General features: G+C 35.9%; 1 protein-coding gene across 3 annotated transcripts; it reads left to right on the top strand.

Annotated features, from left to right (window-relative positions):
• The first annotated feature begins 2,124 nt into the window (after positions 1-2,124).
• On the top strand, positions 2,125-16,811 carry LOC105046698 (uncharacterized). 3 transcript variants are annotated; one of them, XM_019851374.3, is made up of 8 exons: positions 2,125-2,515; positions 5,915-5,991; positions 9,487-9,530; positions 9,732-9,856; positions 9,944-11,137; positions 11,922-12,011; positions 12,118-12,179; positions 16,413-16,811. In XM_019851374.3, the coding sequence occupies exons 1-8, from the start codon at positions 2,168-2,170 to the stop codon at positions 16,516-16,518; spliced, it is 2,046 nt and encodes a 681-aa protein (XP_019706933.1). In that variant the 5' UTR covers positions 2,125-2,167; the 3' UTR covers positions 16,519-16,811. The 3 variants fall into 3 exon arrangements, with proteins under 3 accessions (XP_019706933.1, XP_010923659.1, XP_019706932.1); XM_010925357.4 differs by having other exon boundaries at positions 2,126-2,515; positions 5,927-5,991; positions 9,732-11,137; XM_019851373.3 differs by having other exon boundaries at positions 2,126-2,515; positions 9,732-11,137.
• The last annotated feature ends 4,245 nt before the right edge of the window (positions 16,812-21,056 follow it).

The following is a 21,056-nucleotide window of genomic DNA, read 5'->3' as shown; positions in this document are numbered from 1 at the left end:
AAGTTTCAAGCAGAAAAATATAACCAATTCAATTTGCGAGGCAGAATGCATTACAACATTCGATGCTTGAAAAAAAACTATGTGATTGTATGGATTCACTAGCAAGCTAGGAGTAACACCCTCCAATGATGATTTTACTATATGGTACAGTACCGAGCCATAGCTCATGCCTTGGAGCCGAAGTTCCATCAGCTTACTAAGATTTTGTATCGCTATCACCTAATTCGAAAAATCTGTTAAAGTGACGTCGAACTTTAGAAGATCGACAAAAAGGAGAACGTGACCAACCCATTTACTAAAGCCTCGGTATCTGAGAGTTCTGAGATGATAAATCGAAGATGGGTATATGATACTATACTGATCAACTTTAGTCCAAGTGAGAGTTGTTGGAAAATGTGTCCTAAAGCCAATCGTTTGATGATTGTGCTAATTATAATTGTATATGAATTGATAAATAATAAAAGTTATTTGGCTTTTTTCATCATAATATTACATCTTCTAACGAACTCCTATGCTGTGATAAAGTGCTTAGGATTACTTTGATCGATAAAAGAGGATTTATCGTGTAATCCTTAAACTAGTTCGCGATCAAAATAATACACTATTACTAGGATAATAGCGATATCAAGTATAGATCGTTGTGTGCCATATGCATTGGTTGTCCTCGTAACCAAATGATATGGAAACACTGATATGGCATATAGGTGAGATGTAGGAGTACATCGTCACTGAACGTGATCAATTATGGAGTACTCTGCTGTCAAGGATAGCTCGCGAAGGGTATGGGTATAAGTGTCCCTCTGACCTGAGATCACTACGGTGACTTGCAAGCAACTCACTGTACTTTAGTGCCGGACTATCTGAGTTTATAATTCAGTGACGAAAGATTTCTGGGTGCAGTCAAGTACTTGTCAAGTCGGTGCGTGAGTCAAGATGAGATTGACCTCTCCAAATTAGTAGGAGTTAATATATCAATGTATTTTAATTTAGCAAAATCTGAGCTCGGATAATCCATGAAATGGATTTGAAAGATTGGAATACAATATGGATAACTTATCCATGATTGACAGTTAAATCTTTGGTCGTCCTTGAGCATTATGGTCAAAGAGATAAATTATACGGTAACCATACGCTAATAGATTTTTGAATGTTGCTTCACCTTCATTCGACCTATCTGAACATTAGATTACCATTGCTAAATGGTTACATCAATTGATTCAGAAAGTTATTCCTGTGCTACCGGCTTAAGTTCGAACTTATGGGGTCACACTCAAAAGAAGTTTCTGACTGATCATGCGGCTGATCAACGATTGAGAATCGTTCAAGGACTTAATCGTCAATTCGATTGATGGTTAACTTTATACAAAAGTTACAATAAATTAATTCACTAAGTGTTAGTGAATTAATGGAGAATTAATTAGCAATTAGATTGATGATTAGCTCAATTTGATTGAGCAAAGAGAATTAAATAAAATCTAATTAAATTGGATTCAATTAGATTTGATCTGATTAGGTTATGAGATGACCTAATAACTAAGAAAGAATTATTCCTGATTTGAACAGAAATTTGGTTCAATCAATTTCTAATTTGATTAAAATTTGATTAAAAATTTATGAACCTAATTAAATTGGATTTCATCTATTTTATTAAGGCTAAACCAGATGTAATTTGGTTTGGATTCAAATAAGAAAATAAAAAGTCCATATAGAATTGGACTCTTCTTTCTTGTGCCAACCCACTTTGCACGCCATCTATATCTATGCATAAATAATTTTTGTATCAGATTTTTCATGACAAAGAGTTCTTCTCTCTCTATCTCACGTCCAAATCTGATTTGGTTTTGATAAAAAGAATGTTTTGAAATTATATTTCAAAATATTTTTTATCAAGAGAGTCTATTTTTATCCAAATCAATCTCTTTGTGCTAATTTTTTTTTTTTTTGTGATATTTTGAGAAATTTTTTTATGAGAGGTTAGTTGGAGGACTGGTTTATTGTAAAAAAAATATGGGAAATAGCATCCCCACGTGCATCTCCCGTGCTGAATCCTAGTTCCTCAGGACGTTCGCCCAATCTCCGGAAGGTTCTGCTGGACGCCCTACATAAAAGGCACCAAACTCCTAAACCCTAGTCACTCTCCTCCTCCCTCGCTATCTGCCGACGGCTCATGCGGGACAACCCCAAACGTCTCAACACATCGACTCCGATCCTCTTCATTCCTCGCCAAATCATGCTCGAGTGCCGCACCGGTGTCGTGGCCCAGGAGGAGGGCAAGGAGAGGAGGAAGAATACGGAGGCAAAGAAGGAGAAGAAGAAGAAGAAGCGGTCCTTGGAAACCCTAGAAGAGGGCCTTAGTGGATCGAAAACTTTAGACCTGGATCGGGCGAGCAAAGGTGGGGGCGCGCCCCTCAAGGGGAAGGGGTGGGAAATCCTTCTTCGATCGATCGCCGCCTTCCTTGAGAGCAATGGGTTCTCCAAGACCCTCTCAACATTCCGGTCGGAAGCCCAGCTTGAGGTACTCTTCTTTGGAGAATCCTTGATCATTACCCTCCTGCGATCACCAACGAAAAAGAAAAAAATTGTTTTTTGGGGAAATTTATCGTTCATTCATAGTAAAATTTGTCGTTAGTTGATATTATCTGTCATTTAATAATTTAAATCTTAGTTTGGTGATTCTACATGGCATTTGGTCTGCTGAAGAACTTGTTTTAGATGGATTATTTATTTAGTCGCTTGCTCTAGCTGCAAGTTAGAATTGTTTGCTGCACTGGTTGTCCCCTGAAACTACGTAATCTTATGATTTATGTGGGATGCTCGTGATGTGCTTTTTTTTAGTAAAAAAAAAAATGTAAAATTGTGATCATGAACTTATGCTACTGTTATAGTTAAATTTTGGTGACTTGGATTGGAAGGAAAAATGGCAAAATTATAATGCTAAAATGGTTATAAGTATGCTGGACAATTGGAAATGGACATTTCTTAGGAAGCATTATTAGTAGCTATTGATAAGGTGATAAAAGGATGATGAACACTATAAGTTAAAATGCAAACCTTTCTGAGTCAATCTCTATTGTGGAGTTTACAGCAATGCCATTTGTGCCTCTTGAGGATGGTCGGTTCACGCATCCAACAAGCTCTGAGTCTACCTCATGAAGGTTATCAGATTGGCACCTGTTTTCAACTATGATATTTTTCACATATGATGGGGCACGTGTGTGTGTGTGTGTGTGTCTTTGACTTCTTATGGATGCGTTGATGCTTGCCACAGCAGTAATAATCAGGATTTTTTAAATTTTTCATATGTCAATTCCTATGCATGAAAGGTCATTAGTTTAAATCTAGGTTAGCCATGACCCAACTAGAAATCATCCTTCGTTGTGTTTGTTGTTTTATAGTAGTGTCAAATTGTTGGACAGTACATATATACTTCCCCTTTTCAATTGCCTTTTTGGACAAACACCAAAATGGTGACCTAAATATTGTATGTTCATATGAATGTATATATGTATGTGTTATGTTCAGGTGCCTAGATTTTTCTGGGTCTGTCATCTCAACACACGACATTTTGATATTTGGCAGCAATGCCAAGAATCCCAAGCAACTTTGGGTTTTGAGGGACTGTGAGAGCGTGCAAAACCAGAAAAGGAGGGTTAAGGACTGAGAGGTTGGAAGAGATGGGACTCTCCTAAGGAAATAGTGCTAGAAATATCAGACAAGGCAGAAATGTGTTGATATTTAGTATGTATGATGCAGGATAATACTGTGCATTAATTTGATTGTTATAAACTGACATTCCTTGTGGAGGATGCCACTAGGGAAGGGCTATGTATTTGTTACCTTAGGGTTTTTGAAGGCATTGCGGTGCTAGTCTTTGCTTTTGTACCTTTCAAATGATATTGCGTTTTTCCTTCATATCTCTATGAATTGCTGGTCTAAATTGTAATATCATAATAACATCTAGTTATATTCTCTTGATGTGATTAATACTCTTGAGCTGATAAGAATTTGGTTGTCACTAGCAGATTTATTTATGACATATGGTGGCAGGAGTTTATTGAAACTTCTGAGTTGTTACAATGCAATTTCTTCATTGAAAAATAGCAGGTCAATTTTAATGTGATGGTATAGGATAAAGTCTTGTTTTATTCACAGTTGCTGGAAGGGAAACCAATGTAAAAAAAAATTAATGAAAGAGCGATAAAGGGAAGTAATGGATAAGAAAGGTCGCTAATGCTAGAAATAGGAAATGTGATCATGGAACAAACAAGTGTATTATAAAAAGTGTATTCAAAAGTATGGAGAGACCATGGAGAAACAACTAAGAAACTAGTTTTCTGTGGGTTTCTATTAGTTTCTTTACGAAGGGCCTTGTGGTAAATGACCATAAGGTAACTTTATGGAACTTGTAAAAAAAAACTCCTCTTTCCATATTGTTCAATTTCTTCCTATGATTAAAAAAATGTTTAACGTTTGATTTCTCACAACCATGGAGGTGGTTTTGTGAAACTTAGAAAAGCAACTTTATGATCCAATACATTATACTCCTTTTCCTTCCATACTCATGTAGGGTTTGTGATGTAAGACAGCAGGGTTAGCGCTGTTTCTGTGCGATGGTCGACCTTGAAGCAAAGGATTTAGGGTTTTATGAGGAGGAAACAAAGCTTTAAGTTTCTTTCTAAACATAATCATGGATATCAACGCTTTTTGGTGGTGTTAAGGGATCAAAATAGTGCTATCTGAGTATATAACAAATCCAAATATAATCAGATTATAGGTCAGTAAGCAATTGCAGAAAATAAAAGCAGAAAATATAATTAAAGGAAAAGGATAGAAGAGGGAGGAAAAAAGAAAATATGCAGAAAGAATAAGACAAAGGGAGGGAACAGCCAGACTTTGCTTTCTTTTTTCTTTATCAAACCAACTCGAAAGCTGTCCCTCAAATGAGAAGTTACAACCTCAAAAAGTCAAAACCCTAACAGCACTAAATCTTGATCATTGAATCAAAAAGAAATCCTAGCCCTCAATTAAACATAAGAATTAGAAAAGATAAAGTACACATCTCTAAGTAAGTTGCTGCTATTGTACCATGAACAGGCTCTGTTACATTACCATGAATAGTACCTGCTATAGTATCAGTACAATGACTTGACGTTAAAATCTTTTGGAACACCGAACATCTCTATAACGCTTCATTGTAACATGTGCTCTTGGGATCTTCGAACTAATGGGAGTATGGGCTATTATATGGAAATTTCAATGCACATTGATCTTATGCCCAAAACTCTGATGCGAGCCTTAGTTACCAGAAGAGGGTCCTGTGTAGGTATGGTGAAGCAAGTCGTTTAGAAAAAATTAGGAAGAAGTGAACTTCATAAAAACTTGTATCCTAGGAAAACCCCAATCTATGTGGGAAACATGTGTCTCAATAATCATGGTTTTGTTAGCGTAGATAAAACTGTGCACCCTTATGCATCTTTGTCAACCTGAATATTTTTTGCATGCTTATTCTTGAGCACAAATCCAATTTTTAAAATGCTAAATTTACTTATAACATGTTTTAGAAACTAGTTGATGGGCAAGTTTTAAAACTTCATTGCTTGCACTGTTTATAGAACAAATTAACTATTCAGTCGTCATGTTCATACTCATCTTTGTATAGTTGCTACCTTCCATGCTTATTCAATCTTCAAGTTCATATTCATCTTTGCATGGTTGCTACTTACATGCTTAGGAAATAATTTTGCTGGTATGGTTGCTTGGAATGCAAACAAACCTATTTTACATGCACCTTATTTTGTTTACAGAGTTAATATTTTGCAATATGTAATAAATTTGTCATAATATGCATCCTTTTAGCTACTTTGTTTTGTTTTCTTACATGTATTTATTTTTCTAAGTAGATTAAGCAAAACAGTTTTTGGTGCAGATGGATGGATGGAAATCATCTGTTTTGAACTTAGAGGACCTGTTCAGCAAGTGCCTGGAGCCAAGGTATATGCTGTCTCATTAATTTTAGATCTTCATGAAAATGTAAAACATTAGTCTATTTGAGCAACCGTGTTTTGCCTAAAGAATTAAGAAGCTAAACTAGTTTGCCCAAACTATTTTGGTGTGTAAGCAAGCTGAAAGAGAGGGAAAAGAAAATTTAAGTAACTAAAGAAGAGGATAATATCCTTTTTTCTTGTAGAAAATGAAATTGGTGATAGAGAGATGGTATATTTCATCAGTTGTTGTTCTTTCTATGTGCTAAGTTTATACAACCATTTAAATGGGTGTTCGATAGAGCTTTCACTGCATTGCTTTGTAGGGCTGGGAACAGCTTGGATTATATCTGCTTATATTCGTATCCATATTTAGGTGGATACTCTTAAGCAGTTCTATATCAGACTGGTTTCGTATTTGGATCCATATAAGACATTCAATTTTTACAAAACTGAATTTAATTTTTTTTTTCTTATTTTGGTTTTGTATCCACATATCTGCTTTGATATAAAGAAAATTAAAGAAAAACCTTAAATGTCAAATGGTGAACAATCAAAACCTTTCATTCTCATTTCCTCTCTTTTATCTCTATGCCCTCTGTCCTGAGCATCTTGGATCCCTCCTTTCCAACATCCTTCTTACTGCTCCCATCACATCCTTAAGTGGCCAGCAACCTAGACAGTCCTGGTAGTGCCACCTCCACCCTACACCAACCTCAAGCACTTTAAAGGCCTTAAACTATTTTTGTTTCTTGCCCATCTTCTTCTTCCAAGCATATTCCAACCCCACGAGACCATAGCCTCCATGACATTTCCTTACCAACTTCACTTTCTCCTTCAACAACTCCACTGTTCAATATCATATCACTGTTAACCCTAATTATGGGTTGGCATCTCCTATGATTGCATTGAAGCCATTTTGTTTTATAGTGGGTCCCATCTCATAGTCCATGACCCTAATCTTTTATCAGAGTTACAAGAACAACACCTTGGTGCACCCAACACTTAAGGGGTCGGCACCCACCCTTGAATTGCATGCTCCTACTTCAAGAGAGAGAAGGGCAAGGCATTCCTCTACTTGGAGGTTAACGCTTTATTTAGTTGAGGTTAAAAGTGCCATTGGTTGAAGTTTGCTATTTCAAGCCTAGGATTCATAGCATGGCAAGGCCTTCAATGCTGTCCAATGGGTTCTCCAATGGTTTGCTATCCCACCACCCCTCCCCCCAACCAACAAAAAAAAAAAAAAAATCATCTCATGTGCACAAGATAATTAAGTGATTCATTAGTTCTTTTGATTTTTAGGGCCTTTGTAGCTTTGTTAGTATGATGTATAAACATCTTTTTTCTCATCTTTTTTTAATGTGGTGTCTACATCTTAGTTCAATGTGATGGTTGTCACACATGACATAACTATATGCTTCTTGTGTTATTTATTATTGTCCATTGTCTCGTTAATTTGACTTGATCATATAAATGATTTATCTATATTGACTTATTGTCTGTTGCTGTAAATCTCATATATAAAGATTTTATTCTTTTTATCTTTCTGAAGGTGTACCATGGTATGATTTGTATTTTTGTCCAAAGCTATATATCAATTGTATTTAACTTCTTACTATTGTTAAGTTTATTTCTTATATAGAAAAAGGCTCTTTTTTGTTACTTCATGCTACTGTTAACAAAGTTCTCAAAGGCTCCAGCGCCGCTGAGGCACCAAGGTCTCTTGGAGCCCAGGTGCAAGGCACAATCAAAGGTCGAAGTGAGGTGCAAAAAAGTATAAATATACATATAAATAATAATGAATATAGGATTCTAAACATATTTAATGATGAATCATCAAATTATGAATGCAAATACCAAAAAAAAAAAAAGATTTCATATTTATACCCATGTGAAGGGCATGGCATTATTCTGCCCTTTGTTGTGATTCCGATGGATAGAAACGCAGCAAGGAGGAGGAGGAGGAGGCAAAGGAGGAGGAAGGGCAATGAACAGCACCAGCAGCAACAGCCCCAGCTTTTTAGTCTCCTCTTTCACACAGCACTGGGATGCCCTGTCCAGAGAAAGAGAGAAGAAGAAAAGACAAAGTCACACAACAGCAGGGTCCCCTGTTTCACATAGGAGAAAAGGAGAAAGAAGAAAAGAAGATGATGAGGAAGGAAGAAGAAGAAGAACAAGAAAGAAGAAGAGAATAGCAAAAGCTGCAGTAGCAGAAGAAGATAAAAGAGTAGGAGAGAAGATGCACAAATAAAAGGGGGACTTTAATGCCCTGCTTCATGCAGTAGAATGGACACCCCTGTCCAAGGAAAAGGAACAAGAAGAGGAAGCTTACCTGGTTGATGGCTTGATGTTGTTGCACAAGAGAGAGAAGCCTGCCATGAAACACTGGAGTTCCTCTTTCCCCCTTCCCCCTTTCCCTTACCAAATCAGTCACTTGATTAATTTCTCTTGGCTTTTTAATTTTGTAACTTCAATCAATGGTTGAGATTTATTCATGCAGATCTAATCCAGAGATTGAACTTTGTTGAAGAAAGGTACACCTTTTTGTACCTTAGAGGTTCAATGAGAAGCCCTTTTTTGAGGCTTTTGTGTGCCTTTCCAAAGGGGCTTTGCCTCACTACAAGTGAGGCATTTGGGCTGCATTTGTCCTGTGCCTTGCATCTTGCACCTCTAGGCATGCGTAAGGCATGCCTCTGACAACACTCCTTGTAACATTGAAAAGCTATATGTAATAGGAGCTAAGGCTTTTGCATGGTTGCACCTATTAAAATCCAATTTATGTTAAATTTTTTTAAACAAATATAAATGTGCAACATTTGATTTGTTTTTGTTTTTCAATGTTCATTTTGAAAAAAACATGCATATGGGAATGCACAAATGCATACTTAGAAAACAAAACATTGACATTACTGGTCATTTCAATAACTCAATTGGTTTTAATGGATAAGATTTGGAAAAGATAGAATTCAAACAGAAAGATGGAGTGATTGAGAGAGAAAAAGGTCTATCCTTAAATTCGAACAAAATTCAAATCCAGGGGGACAAACTTTGTATTTTTCCAAGTTTAGCCATGCATACAATCTAAGATATTACATGGCATCAACAATAACCCTTGCCTGGATTAGGAGTATGGTCAACTTTAGAGACAAACATTTTTTGAAGCATGAATTTTATTTCGAATGCCCATGCTTATATAGTTAAGCATAGTTGAATTCCTTCTCTCTTGCAACATGTAATATGAACCAGCAATAAATCCTGGTTAGATTAAGAATACGAGCCCCATTTGGCATTTAAATTAACTGAAGCAATTAATTTCTTTTGCTGAAAGGAAAGATTTGAACCAGTCATCTTGTCTTCTAGATTGTTTTATTTATCATGCTGTGAGATGCTTACCTAGCACTCTTTCCTTTTAAAAAAGGAAAAAAATCTTGGCTTGATTTACTCCAGAGTTCTTTTATTTATGCTTTTTGTTCTCATTATCTCTGGAATTTTCCACGATATGCAGTAAAGGCCATGCAGAAGCTATCATTGATTGGCTGAAGGAGCAAGGTACTTTCCTTTATTCTGGTTCATGGTTCCTTTATTTGTAGTCTTTTTATTTTTTGTTATGCATTCCAACAAATTACACATAACCTTTGATGTTACAATGATGCCAAACTAAGCACATGGCGAGATTTGCTCTTCTATGTGCTTGTTTTCTCTTTCCATTTCTTGGCTGTCATTGTGATTTCTGATGTATGAAACTTGCAGATTCAGAAAATGTTGGCATTTCTGCAGAAGCACAAAGCAAGAATATTTATAATGATGTCTCTGAACACATACACAAGAAAAAGAATAAGAAAAGTGATGACATTGATAACAGAACAAATACTGAGGTATCAAAATCTGGACTGCCAAATGGCTCCGATGGAGTTCTTAGTACTGTGGAAAAGATAACAAACAAACAAGTGGATGAGTTGCAGGTGAAATCTAAGAAGAAAACAAAAAGGTCAGCTTCTGAAGATTGCTCTATTGAAAATATTGAAGTTTCTCAAGAGAAGACCCTGAAAGAGTCGATGAGTGTGGATAATAAAATGGACTTAGAAAAGTTGAAATCAATTGAGGGCTCACATGTTGAAACTAAAGATAAGAAAAGGAAAAAGAAATTGGCGTCTGACTCTCTTGGTGAACATGCTGAAAAGAGTCAGTTGGAAGTTGGTCATGGGACAGTTGAGAATAATGTTCATGAAAATCAGTTGCTCAAACCCCAGGAAAATGAAAAAGAAAAGAGGAAGAAGAAGCACAAGGTGGTCTCTGATTCTTGTAATGAGAAATCTGAGCCTAGTGACTATGGGAAACTTCAAGAGGTGGTTAGAGATAAAATAGAGGAATTGAAGTGTTTGGCCAAGAATTCCTCTGAGTCAACTGCCAAACACAAAGATGAAAAGGAAAAGAAAGCCAAAGAAATTTCTGATTCTCTTGCTGAGAACATTGAGCAATCAGAACCGGAAGCATCTCAGAATGTGATTAAAAAGAAATCTAAGGACTCAAAATCTACAGTCTATGATAATAACACTGTTTCTGAACTACTGTATTCTGTGACCAAGCATCCCTCTGTCAAGGAATCATTGGATGATAAAGATTCTGAATATAAGGAGAAGAAGAAAAGGAAAAGCAAATCAACTTCTGAAAGTTCTATCAGCTCTGATCAGGTGGATGGAGGAACATCTCGTGAAGATTTAAGAAAATCAGATGTCAAGAAGGAAAATGTCCCTGTATCTGAAGATAATGTCAACAAAAATGAAAAGAAAAATTCTAAGAAAAGGAAAAGATTAACCTCTGAAGAAAAGGAGGCACTGGCAGACAACGATATTGCAGGCAAGGCATCCAAAATCAAACCTGCAGTTACTGAAGATAACAAGGAAACAGGGAACCTCAAAAAATCTAACAAGTCTTTGACAGAGTATGAGCACCCTGTTCCTGCTAAAAAGAGGAAAACAGAAGAAAATAATGAGAACACCAAACCTCCTTGCAAACAATTTGATGGTAATCTTAGCACATGTGATTCCCAGAAGGAAGTAGTAGGACACCAAATGGCAAATGGGAACAGTGAAAAGAAGGAAATGGAAGGAGGCAACTCATCAAAAGCAATAAAGAAAGAAAAGGATTCAGCAGAGGTGTGTACATAATTTGGTGTTCTTATTGCTTTTTATAGGTTATTTCTCTGCATTTGTTGTAAAAACAAGGACTCTGGTATGCAGCTTTACCAGGAACTAATGTAAATACCCCCACCAAAAAACCTTTTTTTCTTGAAAAAACAACAGAAATAATTGTACTATCTATGCATTCTAATAAGACATGTAACTACTCTCCGTGCTTTTACTTGATCTAATATCAATTTAATCCTCTTGAAAATTAATATGTGCATGTTGAGATGGCATGCAGCATTAGTTGTAGGTTGGATATAAGTAAACCTTTTGACCAAGGTGCATAGTTATTACCTTTTAAGAGAAAAATAAAACCTTGATGGCTTGATTCTTATGTCTGTTTTTCATGGCTTGCATTTTTACATCTACCTTTTTTACATTTGGGGAGCTGAGTAGTTATTGCCATCAATGACCGTTAAGCAAACCAATCTAAAAGGCTTCTGACAGGTCTAATCCTTTTTTGGTGGTTATGATAACAATTCTCTAAACTGGCTAGATAGTAGCAATATCAATGCCAAACCCAAGATCGTTTCAATGGCTTGGTCAAAATATTAAATCCCTCAACTCATACTGGACTAAATGGCTGAAGTCGCCTAGTCACCATCTGGTGATAAAATGTCACTTATGTTCTTGCTTTGCCGGTTTTACAGTACAAAAGTTGATATCTGAAACTTGTAATCAGTAAATTCTCAAAGCCTAATACTACTAGCTGAAGATACCATTCAGGTTATTTAAGCTGTTGATACTGTTGCAGCCACAGACAGTCAATGCCTTTCGAAGGATCAAGGTGGATGATGTTCAATTTGCCGACAAGAGACTTCAAGATAATTCTTACTGGGCCAAGGTATAGCTTTGTTTACCTCCTTTCATATTTTTCTTTCATCAAAATTCGATCAGTATCTAGTAGGCCTATCATACAGCTAATTTCCCTGGCGGACATCATTCGGCAGGATGGTGCAGACAATGGATATGGTGCAAAGGCACAAGAAATTCTCGGTCAAGTCAGAGGAAGGTATGTGTTTAGGTTCTTCCTTGAAATCCCACTTTGGATTTTTGGAATTGTTTCTTTTGCCAAGGTGCCATGTACGTAATCCAAGACATCAGTTCTTTAGCCCATTAGAAGATAGAATTATTTTATGCCAAGCATATTGTTCTGGTCTTCAAATTTCATTGAAGCTACCATTAATACATTCAAGTAGATGGAATCTATTTTCACATGTAGAGGTTTGATTTGCATTGATGGTCAGTCATTAGAAAAAATTATCTAACTTCTTCATCATGAACGAGCTTTCATCCATAAAAATAATTGGTTAATTTTTTAATAGATCCTGAATTATAGATTGTTTCCCAGACCCCGCAAGGGTGGGAGCCTTGTGCACTACGATGCCCTGAATTGTTGCTAGCTTAATTTTAAGGTTTGTTGGTATCATAATTTATAGCATTCAATTAGTTAGTGGGTTATCTGTTGGGCTGAATATTACTTGAAAATGGATTCTTAAAGGGTCCTACCGGTTCCCCTTAAAATAAGATACTCTGCATAAATATATAGTATGGTGGTTTTTAGGCCAATCTTTGTTTCTTATTCTGTTACATTCCTGTAATACCCTTTTTTTATGACACAAGTGAGTCAGTCATGGTCTAACATATATGCTGCGATAATATTATAGTAGCTGTTATGATGATTTAAGGCCTGTGGTTATTTATTACGTAGATAATATGAGCATCTACATAACAGCCACCATGTAGCTACATCCTGTTATAATGAGCGTCTTTTGTTATTTTCGACATTTACAGACTAAAATGTTGTTTTGATATAATCATTTTTGTAGATACACCGAAATATTGATAGGGAAAATGATGTTATATTCTGTGAAGAATCTTTTTAAAAATTAAACAATTATTTATTTTTATTACCAATTATTTTCTGTTATAATTATTATTTTAGCAGAGTCTAGTCAAAGGCTGCCTAGGCAAATGGCATCAATTATGTCTGGAATGATCAATAATGGTACCCTTCCAGCTGCCATGATTGATAATTATTGTGATTAAGTTTTGAAGCCTTAGATTTCTGAAATTGGTGCTTTTAATTGTATGGGGGAGATTATTGTAATCTCATTTTCAAGATATTTATATTATGCTGCAACTTAAATTAATGACCAATTGAACACGCAACTTTGGAGTAAGTTATGGCATGCTCTAGCAGGGTTGGCCAATAGAAAACAAGAGAGGAAAGGAGAGACGGATGGACACCCTATCTCCCTTGGGCATACATCTGTCCTATCCACAGCCTCTTCCTTGCTTATGATCCATAGGGGCTGGTCATATTGGAGGGGTATCTTTTCCTTACTCTCAAGACTCAGATTATTTGGTTATAACATAGTTAGGGTTCATATATATATATGTCTCCTTTGGATTTATTTGGAGAAGTGGGTGAAGAAATAGAATGGATTTAGTTTTATTCTCCTTATTTGAGCCATGGATGCTCTTATTCGCTCTTCCACTTAAATGCCCGTGTGGAATCCCAAATTTGCTCCTCTAGAGGAGTGCTCCTTTGAAGAGATAAAAGGATGCACAAATGAGATATGTGATTATGATCCTATCAAATTCAGAGACCTTTTTTTTTTTTTTAACGTGGGTCTATGGCTTTCGATGAACTCAAGATGCACCATGAATTACCCTCAAATGTCGAGGCACCGTCAATTAAGAGACCTTATTCACGAGTGTTAAAGAAGACAAAACATAATCAAATATATATATTGTATTAATTTTCTCACTCGATATTACATGGCTTAACTAGGGGGATACCTTTAATATACATCAATGAATAAATAAGTAAAATCTTCATATGATGTACATTTGAATAAAATGGTGCATGAAGGTGGGAAAGACTTAAGTCCACTTGGGCATAGAAAGTTGACTTGATTTGGATTTGCCCAATTAATGGGATGGAGATCGATTTGATTTGAAGTTATCCAGTTTAATGATATGGAGGTCGAGCTGAGATTTGGATTTATCGAGTTTAATGATGCAGAGGTCAACCTGATTTGAGTTTGCCCGGTTTAATGATGTGGAGATCAAACTTAAATTCGGCCAAAGTCAGATCCTCCAATTTGAATTTAAGCTTTGATAATTTAATCAAAGTCAAGAGACTAACTCTAGTTTAAATTTTACCAAGGTCAGAGGACGAACACTAGCTTGAATTTGACCAGAGTCAGAGGACTAACTCTAGTTTGAATTTAGCCAACTTCAGAGGACTAGTCTGAGCTTGAATTTGAACAAAATCTGAGGACTAACTCTAGTCATAATTTGACTAAGGTCTGAGCGCTACCCTAGTTACATCAGGAAGAGGGTCACCAACTGGGGTTTGAGGGGTTGATTTAGCAACCCTTCCATGGATGTGAGTCCAGAGGACTGAACCCACATCATGCATGATGGACCTAACAGGACCAATTCCAAATTTTGTCTACAATGGCTCAGAGGACTAACCAAATTTGATGTAACTAGAGTCAGATGGCTAACTCTAGTTTGGATTTGACTAGGGTCAGAGGACCAATCATGATTTGGACTTCACAAAGGACAGGGCTAACCCTAGCTTGTATTAAGATAGGTTGAGTTCTAATCCTTGGATTTGAGAAAGGTCAAAGGACTGCCCTTATTTGGTTTTAACTATGACCAAGGCCAGAGGACCATCCTTAGCTTGAATTTGAGTAGGACTAGAGAACTAACTGTGACTTGGATCTGGTTTGACCATAAACCTCTCAAGTTTCGATTGGGCTTTTGAAGCCATGAATTTAATTTGGTGGTTCATGTAAAACCTGCTTGAACTTTGATTGCCTTTTGACTTATGAACCAAGGTTGGAAGACTTAGTCAAATCGTGTCTGGATGCAGTCGAGACAAAAATAAGGCTACTGGGTCAAAAGTCAAGATGACTTAAATAGTATTAAAAGTGAGCAAGAGTTGGCTGAGTGTTGATGAGTCTTTCATGAGTTAGTTGGATCAGCAAAATTGGCCGGGTCTTTTTTTTTTTTTTCAGTTTATTGAAGACCTTAACTTGGCCAAGGTAGGCTGAGCTGTTGCTGAGTTAAACTGGGTTGTTGCTCAGTTATAACGAGTCATCCCTGAGTTTGTGGGAGTTGAGGGTCAAGAAAGTGATGTCGAAGTGAGATCCTATTACCCCGCCAACAACAACTAGAGTGGCTATGATCTTTTTATGTTTATGTGAAGGACTAATTAATCACAAGCAAGAATATCAGGCAAATTTGGGCATCTCCTTTTTGTTTTAATTTAGAGTTTGCATATTTTTTACACAAAATGGCTTGGACGTGATTGATTTTGACAACTTGGAATTTTGGATGACCATTTTGGTCATGTTAGTCTGCCATTTGGTTTTGCATGTAGTTGCCAGCATTGAATCTATAACATGTATATATTATTCATTTTTCTTCGAAGATTTGAGCATATTGAATTCAAAGGTAGATGTTTAGATGAACCAAATATTTTTAGTGATTTATAGAAGCATGTATGTCCCTAGTTCGCTCCTTCTAAGACCCTGGATTGTCGGAAACATTCTTGGGTGATGGAATTGTTTATAGAAGCATGCATGTGTGAGTGCGCGCACGTGTGAAATACATGGCTTGCTGGAGTCGCTGAGTTGACTCATCCCCCAACAAAGATCAGTAGAGGACAAGTCCAGTCCAACTTATGGGTTATCCAACCTTGTTATTAACCATGATTTAGTTGTCCATGAAGTTGTCGTGTGATCGGACTGCATTAGGTGAGTTGGCTTTAGTGTTGTATTCTTGTGTGATCCTTTCACACCTTGGACTGCAGTTTTCCACTTTGGGCATCATTTATGATTTTAAATTCAAAGTTGACTTGTAAAAATTGAAAACTAGTTTTATTTTGAACCTTAAGACAACAATGTATATCTGTCTAAATTTCTATCATCAAGAAATTCAATATGTAAATTGACAAATCAGACTCTTTAGGTTTGGTTATTGGTCAATTTGAATCTTAAAGCTTCACCTGTGGTCATTATTTCATATCTTCTGACATGGTTCTTGGTTTTTATGCGGAAGTACTGGAAAAATATTTGTAACTGTGCAATGATTTGTTCCATATGATGTGCATAAATGTGATAGTATTTCCTGTCATGGATCATTTAAGGTAGTGCCCTATTTGGGAGAATAGATTATTCCTGGTAATGTACAAATGCTCAGTCGTCATTTTATTTTGACGTTGCAGGGACTTCAGACATGAAAAGACCAAGAAGAAGCGTGGAACTTATAAGGGAGGACAGATCGATCTGCAGTCACATTCTATAAAATTCAATTATTCAGATGAAGAATGAAGTGATGCCTCCCAAACTTCCGATTGCATTTGTCATTTGTCAACCTGTGCTTGATTCGATATGCTGAGTCAATGAACATTCTTGCATGCCATTGCGAAAATGAGTCCTTATAATTTTGATATTGTAGTAATTGCTGTAAAATATTTAATATTTTGATTATCAATATTTCCCAAAATTTTGACCTTAAATGTTAAAAGTCTTGCCACTTCTTGTATGTGGCGATCCATGTTTCAAGAATTGTCATGCAAAACATCTGCAATTGATTAATTGGTTGCTGAATTTTCTTTTGATCCCATTGTATGCCAGTGTAATGGCTGTATGATATGCATGCTCTCCAAATAACTGAAATTTGGGTAGGTCTTACGGAAGGTCTTCCCGTTGGATGTGATCGATTCTACTCCACCAGCCTATATGCATACAAGCCTTCATTTATATGCTTGGAATAAGATTGTGCAAGGTTTATCTCTTTGAATCAACCTATGTACAGACCTTGCATAGGATATAGTCAATGTTTCAGTATTCCTTGTCTTTTAGGTTCTCTCTTTGAATCTTGTGGCTTGTATGTTGCTTAAGGACGTGTTACTGGTAGATTGTTATGTTGACCTGCAATTTTTTTTCCCGAGTTCTTTTAATTTCTGAGTTTTCATTTGATTGTTTAGATTTCTTCTCCTGTCCTTTGCATTTTCATGAAGCCTCGTTCCTTTGAACCTGCATGTTTGCATGTTAGTTCAATCCTTTATGCCCCTTCCATCTTCTGTTGTTTGGTGATTCTTTTTTTTTTTTTTTTTTTGGGTAGAATGGTGATTCTTTTCATTGTTTCTTTGTTGTGCTGCACATGGAACTCAGTATGTCATGTTTAGGCCAGTAAGGAATGCACTTACCAAATGTAAATACAGGGAGTAAAATAGAGATTAAAACTTAAACTCAGCACTTCTAAAACGAGTAGAGAAGTCCTTGTCTGGTAAGTTTCCTTTCCAACCAGATGATCCTAGGGATCATTGGCCATCATCCTTGCGGGTCACCGTTTTTCAGTTAATAAAGCTCAATGACTACCCTTTTCTCTTTTCTTTTCTTTGTTTTCTCTCTCTTTTTTTTTTTTTGTAAAGGAATAGCTCAATGACTTTACTAATTGTCTCATCTTGGTCAATCATTGGTCCTTGAGGGGGTGTCTGGTATTGCTTAAAAAAAGCCTTTATGATTTTAAAAGTAAAAAAAGGGGTACTTTCTCATTAGAGGAAGTTTACTTTACAAGAAAAATGAGTCGAAAGAAGTGCTTCCAGCAGAAGCTAGAAAAATCTATTTCTGGCTTCTCTTGTTAGTTGTTATAAAGCATAACGGTACCAAAATGCTTTTAGTTTTCTTCTAAAATTCCCTCTTATTTGACACTATTATCTTAATGATTAGGGGCATTGGCTTGAGATATTTTCTTTACTTTTGCTTATCTTGAAAAAGTAAGATTATCTTGCCCTTGAACTAACAACCATCTTTCTGCTAATCTAGCCTCTTTCTTCCCTCAAGACCTGTTGTCCAACTATGCAAATCAAAAGAAAAGGATGAATTGGGTTATTAAAAAATTTTAAGTGTAGAGTGAGTTTCAAATATATGCTTTAAATTTTAAGTAAGAGATAGGGTATGTTGAATGCTTTCACAATTAAGCAAGAAAATAGAGCAATAAAGCGATAAAAAAGATAATCACATCACAAAGAAGGAGATTTATAGTGGTTCGATGCTAATCTGGCACCTACATTCAGTTCCCAAGCTCCTATTTAGAGAATTTCAAATCCACTAATTCGTATTCAAATGAATATAATGTCGGATACCATCGATCCTAGCTATTCCAAGCTAGACACTTGTTTCTCGGATACAAGTCAATCCAATACACTTCGATTTAATGGTTCAGATTAATCTTTCCAAGTTTTGGAATCCTCCAAAACTCAAAAATAGAACAGCAAGTAAAAAGAGAATATTTTCACTTTAAGCACAAAGATAGCTCCTTAAAGAGCAGATTAAAAGTAATAAATACACTTTACTAAAAGAGAAGAAACCTTTAAGAACTCTCTCCTAAGGAACGAGGACTTGAATGAGCTTTGGAGAGGTTGTTGAGCTTGAAATGAATGCTTCTAGGTTTGAAAGCTGAAATTTCTTTTTGCAGAATTTTTTCTTGATTTTTCTTAAATTTTTTCTCTTTTTGAAAGCCTTTGCATCTTCAAACAATGGTGGAGAATGAACAGTAACCGTTTGGAGCCATTGGAGAGTATTTATAGAGTATTAAATGCAATAAAAATGGACTGAAAAATTAATCGTTATGGACATTTTCGATGCAGAGATCGACCCATGGCTCCACCCATAGTACAGGACAAAAACTCGAGTTTTTATTTTGGATGACAAAACCATAGAGGTCAACCCATAGGTCGACTCGTAGCAAAGGGATCGACCCATAGGTCTTTACGTGCTACACAAAAAGTCCATGCCGATCGGTCCTTTTCAATTTTTTTCAAAAGCTGTCGACTGAAGGGGTCGATTCTTTTTGTTTAGCTCACTTTTTTTTTACTTTTGATTTTTAAATTTTTTTAAAAAGACCTCCAAAGATCCTTAATACTTCTCTAATGCTCTTGAGGCTTTCGAAAAAATATTGTTTTCACCTCCAACTTGATGAAATTACTACTTTAGCATTCTCTAAGCATCTTTATCAACTCTAAAGGCTGGAACAATTTGAAATATATATTTAAACTTCTTTCAAGAATAAAAACTCATTAGTACTCTCCTCAAATATTTTGTAGTCATCAAAATTAATTTTTAGAGCAACAATCTTCCTCTTTTTGATGATGACAAAATATTTGAGTACAAGTAAAAATAAGGCAAAAACTAGATCATTTGAGTAAAGTAATACCATTAAGGATTTGAATTTAAAACAAGGCAATTAATGAGCATATACCAATTGATGCAAAAACTATAAGGTTAGGGGCTATCGTCCTAGCATGTATGCACTTCCCTTTTTTTGAACAATCAAGTGACCAATTTTTGTACAAAATTAATTTTTGTTGCTTATACCATAATTTTTGCTTATACCAGAACAATATAGGTAATTACTCCTCCTTTTTGACATCATCACCTTTATATCAGGTTCAATGTTCATCATTTTAGATCACTTAGGATGAAGCTTATTATTCAATATATATATGCAAATATGAAGCTTAGTGCATTGAAATATAACATTCATCACTAATTAGGAAATTGATGCAAACTTATGATGCTGAAAAGGATTCTGCAATTATGCAAACTTATAAGTACTGATACTAAAATTCAGCTGCAAGTATTAAAGTATGAAACTTAGTTACCCAACTATGAAATGGGATTATTCAAGTATGAAATATTGTTATGTAGGTTTAGAACTTTGTTGTGCAGGTATGAATTCTTATCATTCAAGTATGAACCATCACTAGTGAAGGTATGAAACTTGATCTTTCAAGTATGCAATCTGATCTGTCAAGCATGAAATTTTAATATTTAAGTATGAAACTTGCTATGAAATAATGAAATTTTATTATTTAGATAATTCAGTAGAGTTCAGTAGAATTCAGCAGAATCCAGCAGTAAATAAGAAACTTCTTGGTGAAGTATGAAGCTTTGCTGTTCAAGTATGAAACATTACTATTCAAGTATGAAACATTGCTATCCAGCAGCAGAATCCAGCATGCAGTAAAATTCAAGTATGATACCAATGTACCAATCTGATACCAACCTGTTTAATAAGAAATCACTCCCTCTATTTGATACAATGAAGAACCTACTATCTAACAGCAAATATAATTGATATATAAAGGGAAAAGCATATTCAAGATATATAAGGGTGCATCCAGTTAAGATGTTCAAAAAAATTTATGACAGCCTGCTGCTCACAGCAGCCTGCTGCCCATGTAACAATCTGTTGCCCAACACAATACAATTTTCATATCCAAAATAAAAGGATAATCACATTCAGAATGAAAAAGGTGTTAATAAACATAAAGGTCATAAGGATTTTACATCTAGACTAAAATATATCAAGTCATATATAATATATAGTCAGCCATCATTATAATCAAAATTGACATAGAGTTCACATACATCCAGCCAAAATACAGAGTTATCATAATAAAAATCAGCCAACAATCAATCACTGGAGATATATCTACCAAATAGGCTCTCTTGAGGAACGATCTGAATAAGAAATATCATGAGAAAAGAAGGATGTGCCATGATGAGATGAGGCATAACCATGTCGGCCTTGACCCTTAGTGGCAGAACTAGCACGACCACGAGTAGGAGAACGAGAGAAACTAGCATGACCACGAGAAGATCCGACAGGCAAGGAAGATGAGGGTTTAGTCAAAAGGAGTTTGATAGAATCAAGTTGACTCAGAGCTCTTGCCATGGACTGCTGAAGAGAGATAAACCCAAAAGCTATACCACGGCCTGAAATATTGATATCCTAAGATAAACTGTGAAGCGCTGAACTGAGCAAGCCACGAAGCCTCCCTGCTTCGATAGAAAAATCT

Source organism: Elaeis guineensis, chromosome 6 (genome assembly GCF_000442705.2).
Source record: "Elaeis guineensis isolate ETL-2024a chromosome 6, EG11, whole genome shotgun sequence".
In the NCBI taxonomy this organism is placed as follows: Eukaryota; Viridiplantae; Streptophyta; class Magnoliopsida; order Arecales; family Arecaceae; genus Elaeis; species Elaeis guineensis.
This window is presented reverse-complemented; position numbering and strand designations above follow the sequence as displayed.

Coding starts and splice junctions, on each gene's coding strand:
- LOC105046698 (XM_019851373.3), top strand. CDS start 2,168: ATGCGGGACAACCCCAAACGTCTCAACACATCGACTCCGATCCTCTTC. Junction 5,992..9,486: donor AGCAAGTGCCTGGAGCCAAG/GTATATGCTGTC, acceptor CACGATATGCAG/TAAAGGCCATGCAGAAGCTA. Junction 12,012..12,117: donor ATAATTCTTACTGGGCCAAG/GTATAGCTTTGT, acceptor ATCATTCGGCAG/GATGGTGCAGACAATGGATA.